Source organism: Podarcis bocagei, assembly GCF_964188305.1.
Source record: "Podarcis bocagei genome assembly, chromosome: 14".
Taxonomy (NCBI): Eukaryota; Metazoa; Chordata; class Lepidosauria; order Squamata; family Lacertidae; genus Podarcis; species Podarcis bocagei.
Window position 1 is genome coordinate 867,146 of NC_138139.1, and position 27,110 is coordinate 894,255.

General features: G+C 43.2%; 1 protein-coding gene across 2 annotated transcripts in view; it reads left to right on the forward strand.

Moving 5' to 3' along the window:
- The window catches only part of PTPN9 (protein tyrosine phosphatase non-receptor type 9), a 65,525-nt gene extending 41,572 nt beyond the window's left edge, over nucleotides 1-23,953 (forward strand). For both annotated transcript variants that reach the window (XM_081170611.1, XM_081170612.1), the window contains exon 13: nucleotides 22,094-23,953. In XM_081170611.1, coding sequence (XP_081026737.1) covers nucleotides 22,094-22,308 — 215 coding nt within the window. In that variant the 3' untranslated portion in view covers nucleotides 22,309-23,953. The remainder of the gene's footprint in view (nucleotides 1-22,093) is intronic.
- The last annotated feature ends 3,157 nt before the right edge of the window (nucleotides 23,954-27,110 follow it).

Consider the following 27,110-nt stretch of genomic DNA (forward strand, 5'->3'; position numbering starts at 1 on the left):
AGCTGTTTCCAGTTAATTTAACTTAACATATTTAACTAATTTAATCTTCCTGATACTCCTCCTCCTTCTGGTCGCGGACTCTTCCGGTTAGGTCAGCTAGCTCCAAAAAATCCATCATCTTCATCTGCCATTCTTCCACCGTTGGTAAATCTTGCATTTTCCACTTTTTGGCTAGTAAAATTCGAGCAGCAGTTGTAGCATACAAAAATAATTTAACATCTTTCTTGGGCAATTCCAAACCTGTTATTCCAAGAAGAAAGGCCTCTGGTTTCTTTATAAATGTATATTTCAACATTTTTTTCAATTCATTATAAATCTTTTCCCAGAAGGGACAGGTCCACCACATATGATAAAAGGTTTCTTCCTTTTCTTTACATTTCCAGCATAGATTATCACAGTTATGATATATCTTTGCTAATTTTACAGGAGTCAAATACTATCTGTACATCATTTTCATTATATTTTCCTTTAACACAGTACATGCAGTGAACTTGACCCCTTTCTTCCACAATCTTTCCCAATCCTCAAACATTGTATTATGTCCTACATCTCTTCTTTTATATATATATATATATTTATTAAGTACAAATTAGAAAACATACATGTCAGGGCTGCCTCAGGTCTCAGCTCACAAAAGACCAACGCCAAGTTCTTCTTATATACAAGGATGTTTATTGCAGTTCATTATTGGTTCCACAACCGAGGCGCGCAGCCCCACGTCTGTTAGCCTTAGACCGTTGAAGTCCCCTCTGAATCAGTCCCTCCCCTGCACCAGTTTAAGAGGCTTACGCTGCTCCACCTCTTCCTCTCCTTCCTTTTCCGCAGGGTCTTTCTGCCCGCTGGGGTTCCGCCCCTCCTGGATTCCCCTGACGCGGAATCCCCAGACTGCTCTTCCCCCCTCCTGCGGGCTTTGGGACCTGGCTCCTCCTCCGGGCTCCCTGTTCTTCCGCGCGCCTCCACATTTGAACTTGGCGCGCGCGCCCAACCTCTAACCTTCCTTTTGACCGTTATACTACTCCCTTCACTGCCCTCCTCCCCTTCCGGGAGGATGGCTTGCTCTGACCCCTCCTCCTTCTCTGCTGCCGGAGCTGTTTCCCCTGACACGCTGGAACCTCCCCCCCCTTCGCTGCGCTCTGGTGGGGAAGCTGGCCCTGATTCCCAGCTGCCACTTTGGGGTCCCCTGCTGGCCCCCTGCTCCTGACACTTTCCCCCTGGGGCTCCCCTTGCCTTGACCACCGGCGCCCCCTTCTGGGAATCCTCTGATTCGCTGGAGAGACTCATAGAATCCCTTGCGTCATTGCTCTCCTCTTCCTCGCTGTCCTGGGATTCATCTCCCTCGCTCTCCATTTCCTGCCTTCCCTGTGCCTCTGTCTCTGTACCCCTGACAATACATATTTCCAACAAAAGAAAATACATATAACCAAGGGAAAAAAATAGAGAATACTTTGTCTCTTTTCATATTTTCAGTTATTTATACCTCTACAAAATGCTATTCACAATAAAGGAGTGAAATGAAAGATAAGATATCAGAAAAAAGAAAAAAAGAACAAAGAAAAAAAGAAAGAAAAAGAAAAATCATAAGTGAAATTTTTTAAAAGTAGATAAGTATTCACTATACATAGCCATTTCCCATCTATATTTATATTCAATTGTATAATTTCATCTTGTCCTTATCTACCTTAAATAAAGTGTTTTTTTAAAAAGACTTCCACCGTTTGCCTCACGCGTTTTTAATAATCCGTTCGTCAGATCCTCTGTTCCTCATATTTTCCCTTTGGATTTCCTTAATGTCTCACTTTGTATTTTTTATATTACACACAAAATTATTCTAAACACAACCAGACTTTTGTAGTCGAGCCCTGGTTTTGTAAATAATCATTTAAGAACTCCCATTGCTTCATAACCATAGTTTTGGATTTTCTCCTTATTATATCCGTCAGTTTTTCTAGTTCCAGGTACTCGCAAAGTTTCCCCAACTATTCTCTTTTTGTTGGGATGCTGTCTTCTTTCCAATAGCTAGCAATCAAAATTCTTGCCGCTGTTGTCGCGTATAGAAATAAGTTAGTTTTATCACACGCTAGCAAGGTTATGCTTAAAATTCTACAAGGAAGGCTCAAGCAGTATGTGGACTGAGAACTCCCAGAAGTGCAAGCTGGATTTAGAAGAGGCAGAGGAACCAGAGACCAAATTGCAAACATGCGCTGGATTATGGAGAAAGCTAGAGAGTTCCAGAAAGACATCTACTTCTGCTTCATTGACTATGCAAAAGCCTTTGACTGTGTTGACCACAGCAGACTATGGCAAGTTCTTAAAGAAATGGGAGTGCCTGATCACCTCATCTGTCTCCTGAGAAATCTCTATGTGGGACAAGAAGCTACAGTTAGAACTGGATATGGAACAACTGATTGGTTCAAAATTGGAAAAGGAGTACGGCAAGGCTGTATATTGTCTCCCTGCTTATTTAACTTATATGCAGAATTCATCATGCGAAAGGCTGAACTGGATGAATCCCTAGCTGGAATTAAGATTGCCGGAAGAAATATCAACAACCTCAGATATGCAGATGACACAACCTTGATGGCAGAAAGTGAGGAGGAATTAAAGAACCTTTTAATGAGTGTGAAAGAGGAGAGTGCAAAATATGGTCTGAAGCTCAACATCAAAAAAATGAAGGTCATTGCCACTGGTCCCATGATCTCGAAGCTACCAGCATGAGTCTGACCAAACTTCGGGAGACAGTGGAAGACAGAAGTGCCTGGCGTGCTCTGGTCCATGAGGTCACGAAGAGTCGGACACGACTAAATGACTAAACAACAACAATCTTTTGGGATATCTTTATTTATAATTCCTAGTAGATATCCTCTGCCTTTTTTGTGTGTGATGTCCTTATCAATTTTTTTATTTCGTCGTGGATCATGTCCCAAAAGGTTTTAATCTTTGGGCAAGTCCACCACATGTGGTATAACGTACCTTTTGTTCTGTTACATTTCCAGCATTTGTTGTTGTTCCTTTTATTTATTTTTGGCAATCTGTCAGGGGTTAGGTACCATCTGTGGTGAATTTTTCTGAAATTCTCCCTTAATGAATCACACGCAGTAAATTTTATGTTTTTCTCCCAAAAAGTTTTCCATCTTTCCAGATCTATCTCATATCCCAAATCGTGTTCCCACTTTAATATGTTTTCCCCTTTCGTCTCTTGTTCTGAGGTGGTTTTCATTAATAATCTATACATTTTTGCAAGTATTTTTTGATCGTTTTGTAATATTTCCTTTTCTAATTTTGAGGTTTTATTTTCAAATCCCCCCCTTTTATGTCTTTTTCATATGTTGCTTTTAATTGATAATATTGTAACCAATTTATTCCAAATGTTTGTAATTGTTCATAAGTTTTTAATTTAATATTTCTGTCTGCATCTTCTAATATTTCCCTATATGTTGGCCAAGTCTCTTTTGCATTACTCTTTAATGTTGTAGTTGCCTCCACTGGTGAAACCCATTGGGGAGTTTTCTCAATAATTTTTCCTTTTGTTCTTTCCCAGACATCCAATAGAGCCTTTCTTACTATGTGATTTGTAATTTTTTTATGTTGTTCTTTTTTGTCATAAAATAAATAGCCATGCCAGCCGTATATTTTGTCCCAACCCTCTAGTGTTAGGACTTCATTATGTTTTAATAATATCCATATTTTTATGCAACACCAACACGCTGCCTCGAAATACTTTCTTAAATCTGGCACTGTGAATCCTCCACTTTCCTTTGGGCCCATCATTACTTCTAATTTTATCCTTGCCTTTTTCCTCTGCCATATAAAATTTGCAAGATCTCTTTGCCAGCTTATAAAATATTTACTTCCTATTACAACTGGAATCGTTTGGAAATAAAAATAGAATTTTGGGGAGTATCATCATTTTAATCATAGATATTCTTCCTCCTAATGATAATTTTAGTTTTCCCCATTTATCCATACTTCCTTTAATTTCTTTCCATTTTTTGATATAATTATTGTCAGGGGTTCAGGAGCAGAGGCAAGGGCAAGGGAGGAAACAGAGAGCGAGGGGGAGGAGGCAGAAGAAAAGATGAGTGATGACGACGACCCGAGATCTCCGAGTCTTTCCAGTGAATCAGAAGATTCACAGAAAGGAGCACCAGTGGCCAGGGCAAGGGGGGAGCCTAGGGGGACACCCCAGGAAGAAGGGTCCAGAGGGGGCTCAGAGGGGAGCAGTTGGAAATCGGGACCAGCGTCACCAACAGAGAGCAGGGGAGAGGAAGGGCGCCAGGTATCAAGCGCTGGCAGCTCGCAACAGGAGGGAGGGCACGAGTCAGGAGTGGCCACACCTCCATCGGGGAGCGAAGAAACGGTCAGGCGGAAAGTGGAAGGTTGGGCGCGCGCGCCAAGTTCAAATGCACAGGAAGGTGGCGCAGTAAGCAGCCCGGAAAGGGAGCCAGGTCCTAAAGCCCGGCGCAAGGAGACAGGAGGGTCCGGGGGGTCAGCGTCAGAAGAATCCCGGAAGGAAGAGACCACGGGGGGCAGAGGGACCCAGAGAAGAACGGTCAGGCGGAAAAGGTGGAGTAAGGCTAGGTTAGTAAGCTGGTGCACAGGGGGCGGAGACTCAGACGGAGCTTCGCCGGTCTAACCCTTAAGACGTAGAGCTGCGCGCAGCAGCTTGAGAATGGAAACTGTAACTCAATAAAGACTTTTACAAGTGACCGCTGGCTAGCGTGATCCTCTGTGAGCTAGGATCTGGAAGCAGCTCTGACAATTATACTTAATTATACTATAATTATACTTAAATGAATTTGTATTTTTATTTGTAATCCATATCCCTAAGTAGTTCACTTTATTTTCTGTTGTTTCCTCTAATTCCTTTATTCCCTTTCTCACCTATATTTTTTGTTATCAGTTTCGATTTATCTTTGTTCAATTTGAATCCTGCTACTTCGCCAAATTCTTTCATTCTTTCTAATGCTTTTTTATACTTTCTTTTGGTGTTTCGGTTGTAAAATCACATTTTCTGCAAATGCTCTTATTTTGTAACACTGTGTACCAATACATATACCCTTTATTTCTTCATCCTTTCTCAGAGCTATTAATAGGGTTTCTAATATTGTTATAAATAGGAGTGGGGATAAAGGACATCCCTGTCGTGTCCCTCTCTCGATGTCGAATTCTTCTGTAATTTCATTGTTTAGGATTAATTTGGCTCTTTGTTTTTTGTAAATTGCTTGAATTCCATTCATAATTCTTTTACCTAAATTTAAACTTTCGCAGGTTTTAATTCAAAAATTTCCAAGAGACACTGTCAAATGCCTTTTCAGCGTCTACCAAAAGCATTGAAATTTCTTTACTTTGATTCATTTCGGCATATTCTATTAGGTCTATAATTATTCTAGTGTTGTCCTTTATTTGTCTGGCTGGCAAAAATTCTGCCTGATCTTTTTTAATTATCCTTTTTAGCAGAGTTTTCATTCTATTTGCAAGAACTCTAGTAAATATTTTATAGTGTATATTCAATAAAGATATTGGCCTGTAGGTTTTTATAAGTCTCAAATCCGTACCTTGCTTTGGGATAAGGGTTATCAATGCTTCTTGCCACGAACTGGGTATTTCTCCTTTGTCTAAAATTTAATTGTAATTTGGGTGTTATTATTTCCTCTAATTTTTTATAATATGTGTAGTGGTTGGGAGTTACTCGTGCGTAATCCTGCTCCGTTTGAGCATCGGATTGCCTGGTTAAACCCTCCGGACTACGCAGCCCATATTTGCGTGGCTGCCCTTAGTCACTCGTAGAATCTGTCTGTGGGCGTTTCTTAAAGCGTTGCCAACATAAGAGTTGTTTGACGCCCAATCGTTTCCGCCTCTCACTGCGCGGGAGTCTCCTGCGCAGGGTGGGCGTGGGCAGCGGGGTGCTTGGGCTCTCCTCGCTAACTTCCAACGAAGAGCCCTGGAGCCCCTGCACCTCCCTGTCCCGTTGCTCTCCTGGATCCCTGGTGTTACACTCATTCTCTTCCCCTTCTTCCCGGCTAAGTCTCCCTCTAGCGCTTGGACCTTCCCCTGCAGAATCAGAGACCCTCTCCTTCTCCCGTGCCTCTGATGGCAGTTCCCTGACAATATGTTACTGAAATTCCATCTGGTCCTGGCGATTTCCCATCCTTCATATTTTTAATCACTTTTTTAATCTCTTCAAGTTCAATATTTGAATTTAAAATTGCATATTCTTCTTCTTCTATATCTGGTAATCTGTTTTCTAATAGGTATTTTTGGATTTTCTTTTCCTCTTTCAATTCTACTTTATATATTTTTTTAATATTTTATAAACCTTTCTTTGATTTGTTTTGGGTCAATAATTTCTTTTTCTTCGTCAATAATTCTATTTATTACTCTTTCTACCTGTCTTTCCTTAATAAACCATGCCAGCATCCTACCCGGTTTATTTGCCCGTTCAAAATATCTTTGCTTTGTCCATGTAATTTTTTTCTCAATTTCTCTATTTATTAAATTCGATAGGTGGGCATGTAAGTTCTTTATTTGTTGGAGGATATCTTCATTTTGGGGGGTTTTCACTAAATCTTTTTCTTTCTCTCTTATTTATTTATTTCCATAATATTAGTATCTTTATTTCTCCTTATCCTTCCCATTTGTTGTATTACATACCCTGCAAAGATTTTGTAATCCACATTAAGTAGGGATATGGGGCGGTAATTCTTAAGTTGTGTCTTTTCAGACTCAGTCTTCGGTATAAGTGTGATATAAGCTTCTTTCCACGTCTCTGGCGGCTTTTCCCCCTCCATAATTTCATTACAAACCTCCTTTAGTGGTTGAATTAAATAGTCTTTCAAAATTCTGTAGTACTTGGAGGTCAATCCATCAGGCCCTGGAGATTTGCCCAGTTGCATATTCTGAATGGTGCCTTCCACCTCTTGTTCAGTTATTTTGTAGTTCAATAATGTTTTATTTTCTTGAGAAATTTTTTGTAATCCATTAATCTTCAGAAATTGGTCAATTTTCGACTCGAACTGCGGCCCTTGTGTGTAGAGTTGTTTAAAATATCTCTGGAAGCAGATCCTGATCTCCTGTGGATTCTGAATATTCTTTCCACTTCAAGATTGGTGACCGTATTTAATTTTTGTCTCTTCTTCAACTGCCATGCTAGCAACTTTCCACATTTGTTAGCCGATTCGAAGGTCTTTTGTCTCATCTGTTTAACTTTCCATTCAATGTCCTGATTTATCATTTTCATATATTGTACTTGGTATAACTTAATTTCTCTCAAAATCTCTTGTGATTTTGGTTTAGCTCTAAGTTTTCTCTCTCCTTCTCTTATTTTTTCCAAAATCTTCTCTTTTTTCTCATTTTGAGTTCTCCTTTTTATTGCATTTTGCTGAATCAAAAACCCTCTCATCACGGCTTTGCTTGCGTCCCAGATTGTTCATTTTTCCACTGTGGTCTTCAAATTTATCTCAAAATAGTCTTTAATAATTTTTTGGGCCTTCTTGATAATTTCTGGATCTCTAAACAAGGCGTCATTCATCCTCCATCTGAAGGAACCAGTCAATGTTGGTTTCATTTCCATTTTCACAGGATTATGGTCGGAGCAAGTTTTTGGGCAAATTTCCACTTTTCGAATCTTAGGAGCCATTCCTCTAGTTATCCAGATTTGGTCAAACCTTGTCCAAGTCTTTTGGGCTTCAGAATAAAATGTCCCCTCTCTACCTAGGGGGTACTTAGTTCTCCAAATGTCAATTAAGTCCATAAAGTCCAACAGTGTCTCATGCAGTTTCTTATAAAATTTTGATTTCCCCTCATTTGGTGCATATATCCCTACCATCAAGAATTTCTCACCTTGATATTGTATTTCAATAGCCACAAATCTTCCTTGGTCATCCTTAAAAACAAATTTGGGTGATAAACTTTCTTTTGCGTAAATCACCACTCCTCTCTTTTTGACTTTGTCTGATGAAATGAATTCTTGTCCTAATCTTTTCTTAATTAATACTTTCCTATGTGTTCTGATCACATGGGTTTCTTGCAAACATATCAAGTCCAATTTTTCTTTTTTCAATAAGTGAAAGATTTTTTTCCTCTTATCGGGGGAGTTCAAGCCTCGAATATTCCAACTTAATACCTGCAGAGACATTGTAAGGTTATTATGCTTCTCCTCCAACTGCTCCCAATTCTTGTTCTTGGTCTGTTGGTGGTATCACTTCTGGTTTATCCAATTCCAGTGGTAGCTTTGCCAGGTCCAAAAACTCCTGGTTTTAGTCCAACCCCCTGCCAAGCAGGAAACACCATCAGAGCACTCCTGACATATGGTTGTCAAGCCTCTGCTTAAAGACCTCCAAAGAAGGAGACTCCACCACACTCCTTGGCAGCAAATTCCACTGTCAAACAGCTCTTACTGTCAGGAAGTTCTTCCTAATGTTTAGGTGGAATCTTCTTTCTTGTAGTTTGGATCCATTGCTCCGTGTCGGCTTCTCTGGAGCAGCAGAAAACAACCTTTCTCCCTCCTCTATGTGACATCCTTTTATATACCGTATTTTTCACCCTATAGGACACACCGGCCCATAGGACGCACCTAGTTTTTTGGGGGGGAAATCAAGGGAAAAATTTTTATTTCCCCCCCAGGTTTGCGCAACCATCCCCAAGCTAGAAGAGGGAGACGGAGTGCTCCGTCTCCCTCTTCTGCCTTCAGGGACAGCTTGCCCCGCTGTCCCCCGAGTTTGTGGGGCTGGCGGGGGGAGAAGCAAGCTTGCTTCTCTCCCCCCCAGCCTCCAGATCAGGTCGGGGAATAGCGGGGTGGCGGCGCTCCACCATCCCCCTATCCCCCAAGCTTGTGGGGCTGGCGGGGGGGGGGGAGAAGCAAGCTTGCTTCTCCCCCCCGCCAGCCTCCAGATCAGGTCGGGGAATAGCGGGGTGGCGGCGCTCCGCCACCCCCCTATCCCCCGAGCTTGTGGGGCTGCAGGCTGCTGCCCACAAGCCTTGCGAGCCCGCGGGACATCCCTCCGGGCTTGCAAGACTTGCGGATAGCTTCCTGAAGCCTGGAGAGCGAGAGGGGTCGGTGCGCACTGACCCCTCTCGCTCTCCAGGCTTCAGTGAAAGCCTGCATTCGCCCCATTGGACGCACACACATTTCCCCTTCATTTTTGGAGGGGAAAAAGTGCGTCCTATAGGGCGAAAAATGCGGTATTTGAACATGGTTATCATATCACCCCTTAACCTCCTCTTCTTCAGGCTAAACATGCCCAGCTCCCTTAGCCGTTCCTCATAAGGCATCGTTTCCAGGCCTTTGACCATTTTGGTTGCCCTCCTCTGGACACGTTCCAGTTTGTCAGTGTCCTTCTTGAATTGTGGTGCCCAGAACTGGACATAGTACTCCAGGTGAGGTCTGACCAGAGCAGAATACAATGGCCCTATTACTTCCCTTGATCTAGATGCTATACTCCTATTGATGCAGCCCAGAATTGCATTGACTTTTTTAGCTGCCGCGTCACACTGTTGGCTCATGTCAAGTTTGTGGTCAACCAAGACTCCTAGATCCTTTTCACATGTACTGCTCTCAAGCCAGGTGTCACCCATCTTGTATTTGTGCCTCTCATTTTTTTTGCCCAAGTGCAATACTTTACATTTCTCCCTGTTAAAATTCATCTTGTTTGTTTTGGCCCAGTTCTCTAATCTGTCAAGGTCGTTTTGAAGTGTGATCCTGTCCTCTGGGGTGTTAGCCACCGCTCCCAGTTTGGTGTCACCTGCAAATTTGATCAGGATGCCCTTGAGTCCATCATCCAAGTCATTGATAAAGATGTTGAATAAGACCGGGCCCAAGACAGAACCCTGTGGCACCCCACTAGTCACTCTTCTCCAGGATGAAGAGGAACCATTGATGAGCACCCTTTGGGTTCGGTCAGTCAGCCAGTTACAAATCCACTGAGTGGTAGCATAGTCAAGACCGCATTTTACCAGCTTCTTTACAAGAATATCATGGGGCACCTTGTCAAATGCCTTGCTGAAATCAAGGTAGGCTACATTCACTGCGTTCCCTTCATCTACCAGGCTTGTAATTCTGTCAAAAAACGAGATCAGGTTAGTCTGACATGACTTATTTTTCAGAAATCCATGCTGACTATTGGTGATCACAGCATTCCTTTCTAGGTGCTCACAGACTGTTTGCTTAATGATCTGCTCCAGAATCTTCCCTGGTATTGATGTCAGACTGACTGGGCGGTAATTATTTGGGTCCTCTCTTTTCCCCTTTTTGAAAATAGGGACAACATTTGCCCTCCTCCAGTCTGCTGGGACTTCGCCTGTTCTCCAGGAATTCTCAATGACTGCCAGTGGTTCTGAGATCACATCTGCCAGTTCTTTTAATACTCTTGGATGCAGTTCATCTGGCCCTGGAGACTTGAATACATCTAAACTAGCCAAGTATTCTTGTACTATCTCCTTAGTTATTCTGGGCTGTGTTTGCTGAATCATTTGCTCCAAATTCTTCAGGGCGGGCATTGTTTTATTTATCGGAGAAGACTGAGGCAAAGAAGGCATTGAGGACTTCAGCCCTTTCTGTGTCCCCTGTTTGCATTTGACCATCTTCTCCTCTGAGTGACCCCACTGTTTCTTTGTTCTTCCTTTTGCTACAAACATACCCATAAAAGCCTTTTTTGTTGCTTTTAACCTCTCTAGCAAGCTTGAGTTCATTCTGCGCTTTAGCATTTCTGACTTTTCTGTCTACACGTGCTGGCTATTTGTTTGAATTCCTCTTTGGTGGTTTCCCCCCTTTTCCATTTTTTGTACACATCCTTTTAAAATCTTAACTCAGTTAAAAGTTCTTTAGATAGCCACCCTTGCTTCTTTAGGCACCTTCCATGTTTCCGTCTGATTGGTATTGCCTGATGTTGTGCTTTTACTATCTCCCTCTTAACAAACTCCCAGCCATCATGAACTCCCTTTCCTTTTAGTATTACTGTCCATGGGATCTCACCCAGCACTTCCCTAAGTTTTATGAAGTCTGCTTTCTTAAAGTCAAGAAATTGAGTCCTAGTATGCTTGGCTGCTCCTTTCCGCTGTATAGTAAACTTCAGAAGAGCATGATCACTCGCGCCTAATGATCCTTCCACTTCTACCCCACTAACCAGGTCATCAACATTGGTTAGGACCAGATCTAAAATGGCTGTTCCTCTTGTTGCTTCTCCCACTTTCTGGACAATGAAGTTGTCTGCAAGGCCAGTGAGGAATCTGTTTGACCTTATGCTCTTGGCTGAGTTTGACATCCAACAAATATCCGGGTAATTGAAGTCCCCCATTACTACTATCTCCCTTCCTTTTGCATGCTTGGCCATCTGTTCCAGGAAGGCATCATCTATGTCCTCCGTTTGGCTTGGGGATCTATAGTAAACTCCCACAATGAAGTCTCTGTTATTCTTCTCTCCCTTAATTTTGACCCAAATGCTCTCACTTTGGCTTTGAGGTTCTAAATCTTGGATCTCTTCACAGGTATACACATCCCTGACATATAACGCCACTCCTCCTCCTTTCTTGTCTGGTCTGTTTCTCTGAAGTAGATTGTATCCCCCCATTATTACATTCCAATCGTGGGACTTATCCCACCAGGTTTCAGTGATGCCTATTATGTCATATTTAGTTTGCTGTACCAAGAGCTCAAGCTCATCTTGTTTATTTCCCATGCTTTGCACATTAGTGTACAGACATTGAAGTCCATTAATCATTCCCCCGTGTCTCTTATTTAAGGATTTTTTCCTCCCACCACTAGGTCTGCGTGCTGTTTGCTCCATTTGGTCTATGACATTTGGATGATCATCTTCATCAATTGATAGACTCCTAACTTCAGGAGCACTGTCTCCCTCCCCCACATTAGTCAGTTTAAAGCCCTCCTGATGAGGTTTCTGAGATTTTTGGCAAAAACATTTCTCCCAACCGTTGTGAGGTGCAGCCTATCGCTTGCCAGAAGTCCATCTTCAAGAAACTGCAGTCCATGATCTAAGAATCCAAACCGTTCCTGTTTACACCATTTGCGAAGCCAGCTGTTCACTTCCACTATTTTTCCCTCTCTCCCTGGGCCACGTCGTTCAACTGGGAGGACAGATGAGATGACAATTTGTGCATTTAGTTGCTTCAATTTCCTGCCGAGAGCCTCGTAGTCTCTTTTGATCTTCTGGAGGCTATTGCTTGCAGTGTCATTGGTTCCCACATGAACCAAGAGGAAGGGGCATTTGTCAGTTGGTTTTATGATTCCTTGCAGTCGTTCAGTTACATCTTGGATCTTAGCCCCGGGGAGACAGCACACTTCCCGAGACATCTTGTCAGGCCCGCAGATCACTGCTTCTGTTCCCCTCAGTAGGGAATCCCCTATCACCACTACACGCCTCCTCTTAGGTTTGGTCGGGGTTCTTCCATGAGCTGTCCGTTCCAAGGTCGCCTGCACATTCCCTGAGGACTGACTTTGCTGCTCGTCTTCATATACCTGATTGACTGTAATGAGGGAGAGATCCTCAAATGGAGTCTGCTCTTCGTCTTCCATGCTAGGGGAGAGGACCTCAAAGCGATTGTGTATTTCTAAACAATCAGAGCGAACCCTGGGCCTCCTACTTCTTTGAGTCACGTTTCTCCATATATCTGGCTCCTGTGTTGGTGAACTAGCCTCCTTCTCAGGGGAGTCCCCTGTCTCCTCCTTGGTGGAGACGGTGTGCTCTGTTGCTTCCAAGAAGAGCTCCAGCTCTCTAATTCATTGGAGCGTAGCTACACGTTCCTCCAGTTGCTGGACTTTGTCTTTTAAGAGGGCAATCAAAATGCAATTGCTGCAGGTAAAGCTGCCTGCAACCTTTGGCAAGATGGCAAACATTGCGCAGGAACCGCAGGCGACTGCAGCTGTTCCCTCCCCCTCCATCTTGAGAACGTGTCGTTGGGGGTGGCTACAGCGGTCCTCCATCATAAAAAGTGTGAAGACGAGACAAATAACTCCCCCCACAAAAAAACCCTAGGTCTCCCCCAACAAACGTTTGAGACTAGCTCCCCTAAATCTAAAAGATGGATCAAACTGCTCTGCCCTTCTTCAACTGCTGCCCTGCCCTGTCAAAACAAGTTCCTGAGTTGGTTCCCAGATGGTTTCTATATGGGTATTCGCCGTTTGTCCAAAGTTTTTGATTGCAATAGTCATCAAATCCATCTTCTCATGCATCTGCTCCAACAAAGCGCTTGTCTTGCAAAAAGCAAGCACCAAAACTTCTTCTAAACACATTTTTCTTCAAGGCCAGAGTCTGGTCTCATGATCCTAATCTTGCAGCTGTAAAATCCCCAGATCGACTCCAGCAACAATTTAACAAGCTCCCTCTAGAGGAGACAATTTCTATTTGTATCCATCTTTTGTGAACAGGTCCAACAAGATGTTCCTCTTCATCATGGAGAAGAGTGACTAGTGGGGTGCCACAGGGTTCTGTCTTGGGCCCGGTCTTATTCAACATCTTTATCAACGACTTGGATGATGGACTCAAGGGCATCCTGATCAAATTTGCAGATGACACCAAACTGGGAGGGGTGGCTAACACCCCAGAGGACAGGATCACACTTCAAAACGACCTTGACAGATTAGAGAACTGGGCCAAAACAAACAAGATGAATTTTAACAGGGAGAAATGTAAAGTATTGCACTTGGGCAAAAAAAATGAGAGGCACAAATACAAGATGGGGGACACCTGGCTTGAGAGCAGTACATGTGAAAAGGATCTGGGAGTCTTGGTTGACCACAAACTTGACATGAGCCAACAGTGTGACGCGGCAGCTAAAAAAGCCAATGCAATTCTGGGCTGCATCAATAGGAGTATAGCATCTAGGTCAAGGGAAGTAATAGTGCCACTGTATTCTGCTCTGGTCAGACCTCACCTGGAGTACTGTGTCCAGTTCTGGGCACCACAGTTCAAGAAGGACACTGACAAACTGGAACGTGTCCAGAGGAGGGCAACCAAAATGGTCAAAGGCCTGGAAACGATGCCTTATGAGGAACGGCTAAGGGAGCTGGGCATGTTTAGCCTGGAGAAGAGGAGGTTAAGGGGTGATATGATAGCCATGTTCAAATATATAAAAGGATGTCACATAGAGGAGGGAGAAAGGTTGTTTTCTGCTGCTCAAGAGAAGCGGACACGGAGCAATGGATTCAAACTACAAGAAAGAAGATTCCACCTAAACATTCGGAAGAACTTCCTGACAGTAAGAGCTGTTCGACAGTGGAATTTGCTGCCAAGGAGTGTGGTGGAGTCTCCAACTTTGGAGGTCTTTAAGCAGAGGCTTGACAACCATATGTCAGGAGTGCTTTGATGGTGTTTCCTGCTTGGCAGGGGGTTGGACTCGATGGCCCTTGTGGTCTCTTCCAACTCTATGATTCTATGATTCTATGATTCTATAACAAAAGAAAATTACTTTCATTTTTCATATATTTTGTATCTTTTGATTGCAAAAGGCAACATTGAAATCAGTTTGTTTCTCTCTTTTTTTAAACTATCTGTCAAAAGACGTTCCAGTCAATGAACTTCCCCAAGAATTTCTGTCTCTGGCACCCCGTTCCCAGGTTTGAGACGGTGGAAATTTATCTTTCTTTACTCTCTCTCCTGCAGGCTTGAACAATCAAAATTCCCCCCTTTTCTCCTGCTTCCAAAAGGTGTTTTGATGGTTATAACTGAAGGAAATTTAGTCCTTTATATGCGACTTTCCAGACTTTAGCTTGCAAATTTTTGCTTCAGTCTATTTACAAAAAGCGGAAGGCGGACTTCCTGTTTAGAACCTTCCTGCTTTGGTGCCAAATTAAAATGTTTCTTAATCCAATTTTCTGTTTTACTCACGGGTACTTGTTTAGAGTCCAATTGTCCACAGGAAAAAGTCAGCGCTCTCCGGCAACGGCTGTGCAGCTTCACTCTGTAAAAGTAGCAGTTGATTCAAAACACCGCGCCGCTTACCCCACGTCGCTTCGGATCCCCGAAAAGGGGTTTCCCTGCGAGTAGGGGAGGCGCTCCTGGTGTCCGCCGAATCCCACATTCCCAGGCTTCCTCCGCCTGGGATTTTTAAAGGGTCTCCGCCTTCGCGGCGGCGGCAAGACCCGATTTTCACGGAGCGGGTTCCTCCAGGTCAGAGGAACTTCGCCGTTGCCGATGGCGCTAACCCGGAAGTCTCTTTAATTCTGGGTTTCTTCCCCTGCCAGATAAATCTAGATAATGCTTTCTGCCATTCTTTAAAACATTTCACATTATCTATAATTGGGAGGGCTTGAAACTAAAAAAGCATCTTTGGCAGCACATTCATCTTAATCACAGAAATCCGGCCCATTAATGACAGTTTTAAATTTGACCATATCGCCAAATCTATTTTAATTTCATACCATAATTTCTCATAATTATCTTTGTATAAATTCAGATTTTTCCTGGACAGGTTCACCCCCAAATATTTAACTTTTTTCACAAAATCTAGGCCCGTCTTTTCTTGTAATAATTTTCTTTCCTCATTATCCAGATTTTTCTCTATTACTTTGGTTTTGCTCTTGTTTAATTTAAATCCTGCTACCAGACCAAACTCTTGCATCAGCTCCAGTGCTTTAACTGCACTGGAGTCTGGATCTTATTATGTCAATACTAGATCATCAGCAAAGGCTTTTAATTTGTATTGTTTCGAACCTATTGTGATACCTTTGACTTGTTCATCCTTTCTAATCATACTTAGCAGGACCTCCTGGACTGAAATAAACAGCAGAGGGGAAAGTGGGCACCCTTGCCTGGTTCCCTTCTCAATTCTAATTTCCTCTGAAACCACATTATTTACAATAATTTTGGCTCTTTGTTCTAGATAGATCGCTTTAATACCATTTAAAAAATCATGGCCTATCCCCATACTCTCTAAATAATGTAACATAAAACTCCAAGATACATTGTCAAAGGCTTTCTCTGCATCAATAAACATTAACATTGCTTTACAACTCTTTCTTGCTTCTAACTTTTCCAAAATATCCACATAATTTCTAATGTTATCTTTCATATGTCTTCCAGGCAGAAATCTTGCCTGGTCTTTGTGAATGTACTTAGATAAAACCTTCTTTAGCCTGTTGGCCAATATATTTGCAAAAAAATTGTAATCCACATTGAGTAAGGAGATTGGTCTGTAGTTTTTAACATTGGATCTATCTTGACCCTGTTTAGGAATCAGAGTAATATAAGCTTCCTTTCAGGTTTCAGGTGCTTTGCCCCCTTGCAGAATCGAATTAGATACTTCTACCAGAGTTTGGATGAGCCAGCCTTTCAGTGTCTTATAATATTTCGCTGATAGACCATCAGGTCCTGGTATCTTGCCAAGTTGCATTGAATTTATTGCCTGTTCCATTTCCTGATTTGTAATTAAACCTTTTAGTAGGTTCTTTTTATCCTCCAGAATCTGCTGCAAACCATTAATCTTTATAAATTGCTCAATTTTTCCCATATCCTCTTTATCCTTTTTATACAGTTGTTTATAATATTTATAAAAGCATTTTCTAATGTCTGCAGGGTTCTCTATAGATTTTCCTTCTGTTACAATGTTTGTAATAGTACTTTGTTTTTGTCTCTTCTTTAATTGCCAGTCTAATAATTTCCCACATTTATTTGCAGATTCAAAATTTCTTTGTCTCATCCTTCTTATCTTCCATTCAATTTCTTGATTTACTAACTGTGAATATTGAACCTGTAAAGCTTTAATTTCTTTTTGGATCTGCAAATTCTTTGGGTTTCCTCTAAGCTTCTTCTCTTTGTCTTTTAGTTGTTCCATAATTTTATCTTTTCTCTCATTCTGTGACATTTTCCTAATTGAGTTTTGTTGTATCAGAAACCCTTTCATTACAGCTTTGCTGCCCCCCCCAAATAACCCTTGTTTCCGTTCCTTGATTCATACTAAGTTCAAAATAATCCTTTAGGGGTTTTTGGCCTTATTAACAATTGATGTACTTCTCAACAAATCATCATTCATTCGCCATCTGAAGGAACCCTGAACAAACATTTTCAAATCCATAAAAACTGCATTATGATCCAAGCAAGTTTTAGGGCAAATTTCTGTTTTTATTACTTTAGGAACCAAGTCTCTGGATTTCCATAAATAGTCCATTCTCGAAAATACTTGGTTTGCATCTGAGAAAAAAGTAAAGTCTCTTTCCATTGGATTTTATTCTCCATATATCTGACAAATCAAATTTTTCAGTTAGGTCAAAAAAAGTCTTAGGTAGTCTGCCAGAATTCGTAGCCTCTGATCTCTGAGTTCTATCCATCAAAGTAGATGCAACTCCATTCAAGTCCCCCATCAATATAATTTTATAATCTATGTTTCCAAGTTTATAATCTATGTTTCCAAGTTCTTAAAAAATTCCACTTTGCCATCACTAGGTGCATAGATTCCTAATAACAAATATTTCTCGCCTTGTGCTGTAATTTCAACTGCTATGTGTCTTCCTTCCTCATCTTTAAAAGCAAATTTTGGATTCCATTTTCCCTTAATGTAGAAAACCATTCCTCTTTTTTTAACTTTGTCAGAAGAAATAAATTCTTGGCCCAATCTTTTATTTATTAGAGTTTTTCTATGTAGTCTTGTAATGTGGGTTTCCTGTAAGCAAATTATATCCAAATTTTGTTTTTCCAAAATATGGTAATTTCCTCCCCTTTTTCGGGGTAAGTTCAAGCCATTTACGTTCCATGAATAGATTCTCAATGCCATATTGTCTACTTACGAAGATGCTGCCTCTCCTCCCAGCTGCTGTGAGGTTTGTAATCCAAGTTCTACCAAGTGCTTTTGCATAAATCTGTCCTCCTCAAGAGTCTTTATCTTCTGCTGTCTTCCTTCAAATTTTAAAGATAGCCCCTCTGGAAATTCCCACCTAAAAAGATGTTCTTTCTGTCAGTCAGGTCCCTGTACTGAGATCTCAGGTTCAAAAATTGCTGTGGAATTTCTTTAAAGAGCACCACCGATTTGTCAGGAATTTTAAGGCCTTTTTTATAATGATGTCCCAAAACGATCTCTCTTTGTTCCTTGGTCTTAAAGACCACAATACTATCGTAAGCTGTTTTGGTCTCTTTTTTAGGGCCAAATCTGTAAGCTTTCTCTACCCAATCTTCCACTTCCTCTTTTTTCAGATCCCAGAAATCCACAAGAAATCCTATCAAAGATTCTCTGAGTTTATCTTCTTCCAGAAAAGGGACACCTCTCAATCTCAGATGTGATTCTTTCGCACTCAATTGGAGAAAAGCGATTGAATTTGCATTTTCGTACTGCAAGCGTTCCAGATCCTGCACTCTAACATTCTCCAGCTGTGTCAACCTTGCATCATGTGTGTTTATCTCATCTTTCACATCTTTCATGTTGATACTTAAATGTTCAATCTATTTCCCCAACTTATTTATAGAAGCTGTGTTACGATCTAATCCTTCTTTAATATCATTTAACATTGACATCACCAACTCCTCAAATTGTGGTGCTGCTTTAGAACCATGTCTCAACCTTTCTCTTTCTGAACTCATAGCTAAAGAATGTCAAGGTCAGTCACACAGTCTGGTACAATAAGGGAGAAAAACAAGTTCCCTCCACCAATCCCACTGCAGCCGGATCAGGAGCAGCTTCCTTAATCTTTAAAACTCATTAAATCCCAACGACAAAAATGGCAAAGAGAAAATTTTCCAAGGCTCCCCTTGCTCTGAGGGAATCCGAATACACTTTTTATCCACTTTAAAATGTTGCCAGGCATCGCAGGAAAGTTTATAACCAACTCAGTAGAGATGGGGATTGAATGTTTCCACTTCCATTGTGACGTCACAATGGAGACTAGACTTCCCTCCTGGGTGGTCCGGTACCGAAAGAGGATATCTCAGACTTATTAATAGATTTCCAAAATAGCACAAATTATCCAAAGCCCCCTTTCCTCTGGGTGTGGGGCTAAATTGCTTGTAGAGTTTTAAATGTTTTTCTTTCTTTTTAGGCTTTGGTCTTAGCGCACTGATTTTTACTTCGTTCCACAAAGGGGACTGACCCCCGTTTTTAAGTCTCCCTTTTCTTCCCAATTTTCCAAATCAAGTTTTTAAGTACTTACAGTTCCAACTTTCAGTCTCTTTTTTAATGAAGGAATTGGCCACTCAAGCTAGCCAGTCTCAGAGCTTCGCTGCTTTGAAGGAAGCACTCGTTTCTGCTGTGCTGCGTCTCCCACCCCGCTCACTCTTGGGGCTCTAATGAGCTTACCGGGGAGCAGGGGAGTCGCTAAAGTGCACCCGCTGGAACACCAGGTCCTCAGAACGCCCGATCTGAGTTTTTTTCCGGGGAACCGCGACGCTCTCACGGTCTCCCCAACTTCAAAGCGCAAGGGCTCTTTCAGCCGAAAGAGGTCTCGACTGCCATAACTGTGCAGTCAACTGGAAGTCCTTGTTTTGCCCTATAAAGCCTTAAACGGCTCAGGACCGCAATGCAGGTGAAACTCAGAAAATTAGAATATCGTGGAAAAGTTCATTTATTCCAGTAATTCAACTTAAAAGGTGAAACTAATATATGAGATAGACTCGTGACATGCAAAGGAAGATATGTCAAGCCTTTATTTGTTATAATTGTGATAATCATGGTGTACAGCTGATGAAAACCCCAAATTAACAATCTCAGAAAATTAGAATATTAAATGAAATCAGCAAAACAAGGATTGCAAATAGAGCAATATTGGACTTCTGAAAAGTAGAAGCATGCATATGTACTCAGTACTTGGTTTGGGCCCCTTTTGCATCAATTACTGCCTCAATGCGGCATGGCATGTATGCTATCAGCCTGTGGCACTGCTGAGGTGTTATGGAAGACCAGGAAGCTTCAATAGCAGCCTTCAGCTCTTCTGCATTGCTCGGTCTCATGTCTCTCATCTTTCTCTTGGCAATGCCCCATAGATTCTCTATGGAGTTCAGATCAGGTGAGTTTGCTGGCCAATCAAGCACAGTAATCCCATGGGCATTGAACCAGGTTTTGGTACTTTTGACAGTGTGGGCAGGTGACAAAGTTCTTCTGGAAAAAGAAAGCAGCATCTCCATAAAGCTCGTCTGCGGAAGGAAGCATGAAGTGCTCCAAAATCTCCTGGTAGACAGCTGCGTGACCCTGGACTTAATGAAGCACAGTGGACCAACACCAGTTGATGTCAGGCTCCCCAGATCAACACAGACTGTGGAAACTTCACACTGGACTTCAAGCATCTGGCATTGTGTGCCTCCCCATTCTTCCTCCAGACTCTGGGTCCTTGGTTTCCAAATGAGATGCAAAAGTTGCTCTCATTAGAAAAGAGGACTTGGGACCACTGAGCAACAGACTAGTTCTTTTTTTTCTTTCTTTAGCCTAGGCAAGATTCTTCTGACATTGTTTCTTGTTCCTCCTTGACAAGAGGAATACAACATTTGAAGCCCATCTCCAGGATACGTCTGTGTGTGGTGGCTCTTGATGCACTAACTCCAGCCTCAGTCCACTCCTTGCGAAAGTCCCCAACACGTTTGAATGGTCTTTTCCCGACAATCCTCTCCAGGCTGCGGTCATCCCTGCTGTTGTGCACCTTTTTCTTCCACACTTTCCCCTTCTGCATAACTTTCCATTGATGTGCTTTGATACAACACTTTGGAAACATCCAACTTCTTCTGGAATCACCTTTTGAGGCTTTCCCTCCTTTTGGAGGGTCTCAATGATGGCTTTCTGCACAACTGTCAGGTCAGCAGCCTTCCCCATGATTGTGCTTCCTACTGAACCCATTGCAGATGTTATGGATTGAATAGCTACTGCACCTTTTCACAATATTCTAATTTTCTGAGATTGTTAATTTGGGGTTTTTATCAGCTGTACCCCATAATCATCACAATTATAACAAATAAAGGCTTGACATATCTCGCTTTGTATGTCATGAGTCTCATATATTAGTTTCACCTTTTAAGTTGAATTACTGAAATAAATGAACTTTTCCACGATATTCTAATTTTCCAAATTTCACCTGTACTTCGTGAACCACCTCTTTCCATATGAACCTTCCCAGACCCTGTGATCATCTTCTGAGGCCCTTCTTTGTGTGCCGCCTCAAGAGGTTTGGAGGGCGGCAACACAAGAATGGGGATTTCTCAGTAGTGGCTTTTTTCAGGGTTTTTATTGGGTTATTGCTTTTATTTTTATTTTATATACTGTGATCTTTTTATGTGAACCGCCCTGAGTCCTCCGGGTATTGAAATTCAATAAATAATAATAATTAATAATAATAATCAGACAAAAAGAAATTTGTGAGGCAGCCAGGGCTTCCTTATTCCTATTTGTGTATACGTGTGATATTTTTCAGGACAGTGGACTATATCCAGAGTTTTCTGTCCATGAGTGCAAGGGCTCTTGCACTAGTGGATGGGCGAGTTTCAGTTTTGCGCAGTGGAGGAATCCAGTTCAGCAGCTGCATTCGCAGAAGCTCATTGGACAGTAGACTGTTCCTTCTGTTGCTTCTGTTGCAGGGCAAACGTGGCAGCAAACTGCTTGATCTTTCTCTTGCATCACAGTGTTCTGCTGGTGCAAAACGTTTCGGCTGCAGAACAAGTATACCTTTGTTACTTTAAATTAGCACTTCATTGGATAAAACCCACAATGAATGAATGAACATTTGGCTGAAATCAGTCATAGGGTTTGAAGAACATGGGTGGGGAACCAAAACGTGGGGAACCTGTGGCCCTCCCGGTGTTAAGAACATAAAAAGAAGAGCTTGCTGGATGTGGTCCCTGGCTACTGGCCCGTCCAGTCCAGCATCCTGGTCTCACAGTGGCCAACCAGATGCCCGAGGGAAACCGGCAAGCAGGACCCAAGCAAAGGAGCCATTTCTCCTCCTGCAGTTTCCAGCAACTGGTATTCAGAGCCACCAGCTGTGGAGGCAGAGCAGGGCCATTATGTGTTGCAGGACCACCCTCCCACCCTCCCTGACCATTGGTCCATGCTGACTGAGGCTGGGGGAAGCTGGAGTCCAACAACACCTCAAGGGCCCCAGGATGTGGGGGAAGGTGGATGTGGAGTGTCCAAGGGGTCCTGGCTTGGGTATGGCTTACGGTGATCTTCTTCCCCCCAGGTACCTTCTGTGCTCTGGACATCTGCCTGTCTCAACTGCAGGACGTGGGCACGCTGAACGTGCAGCAGACAGTGGTGCGGATGAGGACGCAGCGAGCTTTCAGCATCCAGACCCCTGAGCAGTACTACTTCTGCTACTTGGCCATCATTGAGCATGCGCAGAGAGAGAACCTGCTCCCTTCCTCCTACGCCTGGGCAGGGAAGGAGAAGAGCTAATAGGAATCCTGGCCCAGCGGCCACAGAGCAGCAGGGACCAGGCCAAACCCTGTTTCCTCCCTTCCTCCCTCTTGACCAAACCAGATTCGTCAGCATCTTCAGATGCAGCTTTGCCCAGAACACTGATTTGAGCCAATTTTTCTGCCGCTGAGGCTATCAGAAACTTTCTGTTTGACTAGCTGGCTAGCTCAAGTCGCAACTAGTAGCCATGGGCTATGAAGGCTTGCATTCTCCAAGACTAGCACCCTTGATTGAACTGTGCCTTATTAAAAAAGAACAAACCAAACTTCCGGTCCTGACTTGCCACTGGAGGCAAACAGGGAAAAGATGGAACTCCTTCCTTGCCATGTCAGTGTCCTCCACCTTCTGGAGACAGAGGGGGTGCTGCTTTCCTGGTTCTGATGCAGAAGGGGACCCTTTCCAGTTATATCCAAGGCCAGGATAGAAGAAGATTTCAGTCTTGCCCACCACTGAATCTAGGTGTTTCCTTCTCTGTATGTACTTAATACACACTCCTCGTTCAAAGATGTAGCCAGTATTCTCTTTGCATAAATACGATGCAGAGTCTTAATATCTTACAGGGACCTAATATCTTACAGGGACCTTTGTATTAAGTGGCAGCGTCAGTGTTATGAATTATGTTAATGGTTCTTGTCTGCCCAGCCTGCCCAAGGTTGGTCTTTCCCACTGTGCCATCCCAGTTCACCCACTGATGTAGCTTCAACATACACACACTTGCAAGGGCACACCTGTTGTGCAGAGGCGTACAGGTTGCGTGCAAGTTGTGATGTCGTATCACACAAATGCCGCAGTGCCTGGTGTGTGTGTGTGTGTGTGTGTGTCCATGTGATGTTGCCACAGCAGGATGCACCCTTAACCTGCAAGGATCCTCCGTGCCACATCCCAGTGGCATTCTTCTCCCCTGCCTTCACCTTTCTTGCCTGTGATTGTATCTTAAGCCTGCAGAAAAGGTTATTAGCTGGGGTGCAGATCTGTGGGTCTCTTTTCCTGCGATGTGGGGCGGGGCATGTGGAACCCACTTGCAGTTTTGCTGCTAGCCAGGAATGCTAGGCAGTTGTTGGTACGAAGGACTCAGCAGGGGACAGTGTGGATGTGAGTGGCCAAATAAGTGGGGCTTAACCCCCAAACATCTGGGAGAAGGGAGGTAGAGGAAGGAGACTTGATATCGGGCCTCTGATCTGTTCTCTTCCACAGCCCCTCCTCTCCGACAAAACCTTGAAAGCCAATTTTGTTTAAGTGGGGGAATTCTTGCTCTCTACATCCAGTTCTTTCTCCTTGCGCAGCCTGCCAGTGACAAGACTGGGAGCTCCTGTTTTCTTAAAGCAGGCTGACAGCCACCCTCCACCCCAATTTCTGCTTGGAGAGGAGGAGGGCGGCATCTGAGCTGCCCTCAGTAACTTTATACTGGAATAAGCTCTTTTGAATGCGCATATTTTTTATTTTTTACAATCCCTTTTTCTTTCTTTCTCTCCCTCTCTTTCTCAGTTTTGTATTTAACATTAACTTGATCAAGTCCGAATTGGAGATAACTGTAAATGTTCCTATTTGCTATTGTATGGCGATTTCTTTCTCTCCCTCTCTCTCTCTCTCTCTTGTATTTGCAAATAAATATACCTACAACCCACACCTTCACTGCCGTCTCATTTGTTGCGTTGGTTTAAAGCAGAGGTGGTGAAAGTCAAGCCCCAGGGGCCAGTCAGTCTGCCTGTTAGGACTCTTCCCCAGGCCCCCTCCATTCTCATACTTCCGGCGCTGGTTTTGCCTGACAGGAACAGGCCCTTGAGCTGTGATAATGCTTCCTGCTTTGCTGTATGAAGCAGGGTGCGGAGAGTTGGAGACGCCTCTAGGGCTTTGGCCTGGCTCCCATAGCAAGTTCCGAGTTGCATCTGTTTGCTCCACCCCCTTTGCCTCTGGCCCCACCCAGCCTGGCATACAGCTTTCCAAAAACTGATGAGCGTGTGTGCTCCTCAAGCTGGAAAAACATTACTTGGCCCTCAGTTAAAGCATGTGAATGACTGGGAGATTCCTGGTGTGGGTCAGTTTCTGGTACCAGCTTAAACTGTCGTGGTTTCTTTCCCAATTTCAGTTTTGCACTGAACATCTCTCAAAAATAGTTGATTTGTTTATTTTTGGTGAGCCATTCTTGGAGGTGTACTGCAATACAGTGGTACCTCGGGTTACAGATGCTTCAGGTTACAGACACTTCAGGTTACAGACTCCAATAACCCAGAAATAGTACCTCGGGTTAAGAACTTTGCTTCAGGATGAGAACAGAAATCGTGCTCCGGCGGTTTGGCGGCAGCAGGAGGCCACATTAGCTAAAGTGATGCTTCAGGTTGAGGACAGTTTCAGGTTAAGAACGGATCTCCAGAATGAATTAAGTTCTTAACCCAAGGTACCACTGTACTGGATTGATGCGTGGAGCAGATGGAGGAAGCCCCTATTCCATCTCCAAGTTCCAAAAATCCAGTTAATATATAGTCCTCAAAACCAGGCTGTATTGGATTTGTATTGGATCTGGTAAGAACCGATGAATTAGAATAGATAATGTTTTTGCATGATCCTAGCTGAAAGGCCAAGAAGCAGTCAGATCATTTACATACCTCATTTCCTACAAACCCACTGTGCTCCAAGCAGCTCACAGAAGATGGGAAAGTGGGAAGCTGTTTATAGGAGTCAAACCATGGCAGAAGTTCTCTAGGATGTCCGAAGGGATCTCTCCCAGCCCTTTCTGCGGTTGCTGGAGATTGAACCTGGGACCTGTTACATGCAAAGGAAATGCTCTGCCAGCAGTGCTTGGGCTTTCTAAGAAGCCAAACAAAATCATTGCACTTTTGAAATCCGTGCTTTTGGAAAGTTCAGTCTGCCATATTGATTAAAAATGGCATCCAATTGTACCCAAGCAAAATACAAAAACCTGCTCCTTGGGAGCAGGTAAAACTGGGTTACAAAAGCTAAGAGGAGTCCAAATGCATAGCAAATACAAAAACAACTTTCCAAAATTTATAACAGATAAATTCCTCTCATGCAAGAGTTACTTGGCAGTAGCTAGTATCAGTCCAGCTTCTTTTCTTTAAGTCCTTCACAAACTGGCATTTCACCCCACCCATCGCACCACAACAAAAAGCCCTTTAAACATGAGCAATTTATCTCATTTATTGAGACCTACTAGATACCACCTTTGCTGCTGTTTTGGTCTCCACCTGGAGTGGAAAGAGGATCATTGATTCTGGTTTCTCCTATTCTTTACTTGATTATATTTTCTTTCTTTAAGAAAAAGAAAGAAATCAAGGTAATTGGGTGGTTAAAGCTCAGCTCAAAATTGCAGGCATTTTGTTGGCAATAAAGTGACTCACTCTTCTGCTTCGTGCAAATCCTGTGACCTACCTGTCTTTGGCAGCACCTTTGACTGAACTCCATTAAGGATTGTTATATTTGTCCAATATTTAGTTGCTGCCTTTGTTGCAAGGAAAGAGGGAGCCCTTTTTTCTCTCTACATCACAGTCATAATTACTGAAACCAAAACACCCACAGAGTTCTTTGGCCCATGGCTACAAGTCGGGGGCAGTGAAATAGCAATGGCAAAAGATGAAATACGTCTGTCTCTTGACAGCACAGAGGGTTTCCCAGTTGCCTCCACATCTTACCAGCCTGTGAAGTGAAATCAATAACTCGGCATGGAATCCCAGATCTCAGTACCTGTGATTTCCCCCTCCACCTTCCTAAAAAATGAATTAAACACTTCCATTTCCAACCACAATTCAAGTGTTTAGCTTTACAATCCTATATGCCTTAGAACCCAGGAATATGGATGGACGTGAGAAACTATGTGGCATGATGGCTAGTGTTGGACAAGGACCTGGGAGGGAAATCCCCACTCAGCCATGGAGCTCACTGGGTGACCTTAGGCTAGAAGCCTAACCTATCTCACTGGGTTGTTGTGAGGATGAAATGGGAAGGAGGGGAACTATGTACACCACCTTGAGATCCTTGGAAGATAAAGGTGCTGTATGAATGTAATAATAATTTACTAAATCAGACCTCTGCTCCACCTGTTAGTCAATGTGAACCAGGGATAGGGAACCTATGGCCCTCCCAGATGTTGCTGGACATCCTTCCACATCAGCCCCAGACAGCGTAGGAGATGGATATAAAAGCGCCTGCTGGATCAGGTCAATGGCCCTTCTGGTCCAGCATCCTGTGGGAAACCTGCAAGCAGGATTCAAGCACAAGACCACCCTCCACTCCTGAAGGGTCCAGCAGCTGTTATGGAGATCAACGAAGGTTCCCCCTCCTGGCTTACAATGACCAGCAGCAACTCTCCAAGGTTTCCAGTGGGAGCCATTGTCCCCCCTGGACCTGCAGTTGGCAGGGGCCTGAACCTGGGATCCTCCTCTGCCTTGGGAACTTTGGCTCCTGCCATAAAAATAAATCAAGATCCTGGTTCTTGTGGTTCTAAATAGAGGGATGGTTTAAATATAACGATTGGAAGGTGCCACACACAGAATAAAGCTATTGCTCCATTGAGCTTAACTACTGTTTACATGGACTGGCAGAGGCTCTCCAGGGCTTCAGGCAGGGACGGTCTCTGCCTTCCGTGGAGATGCAGGGGCCTGAGCCTGGGACCTTCTGCAGACAAAGAAGATTTCCTCCTGCTTGCATGGAGATGTTTGCCCAAAGCCCTTCTCCAGACACGCAACCTCCTGAAGTAAGGCAGGGAAGCAATTGAGGAGCACCATTTCTGGTTGTGCTGGCTCATCTCTGCCCCCCTCCGCACCTCC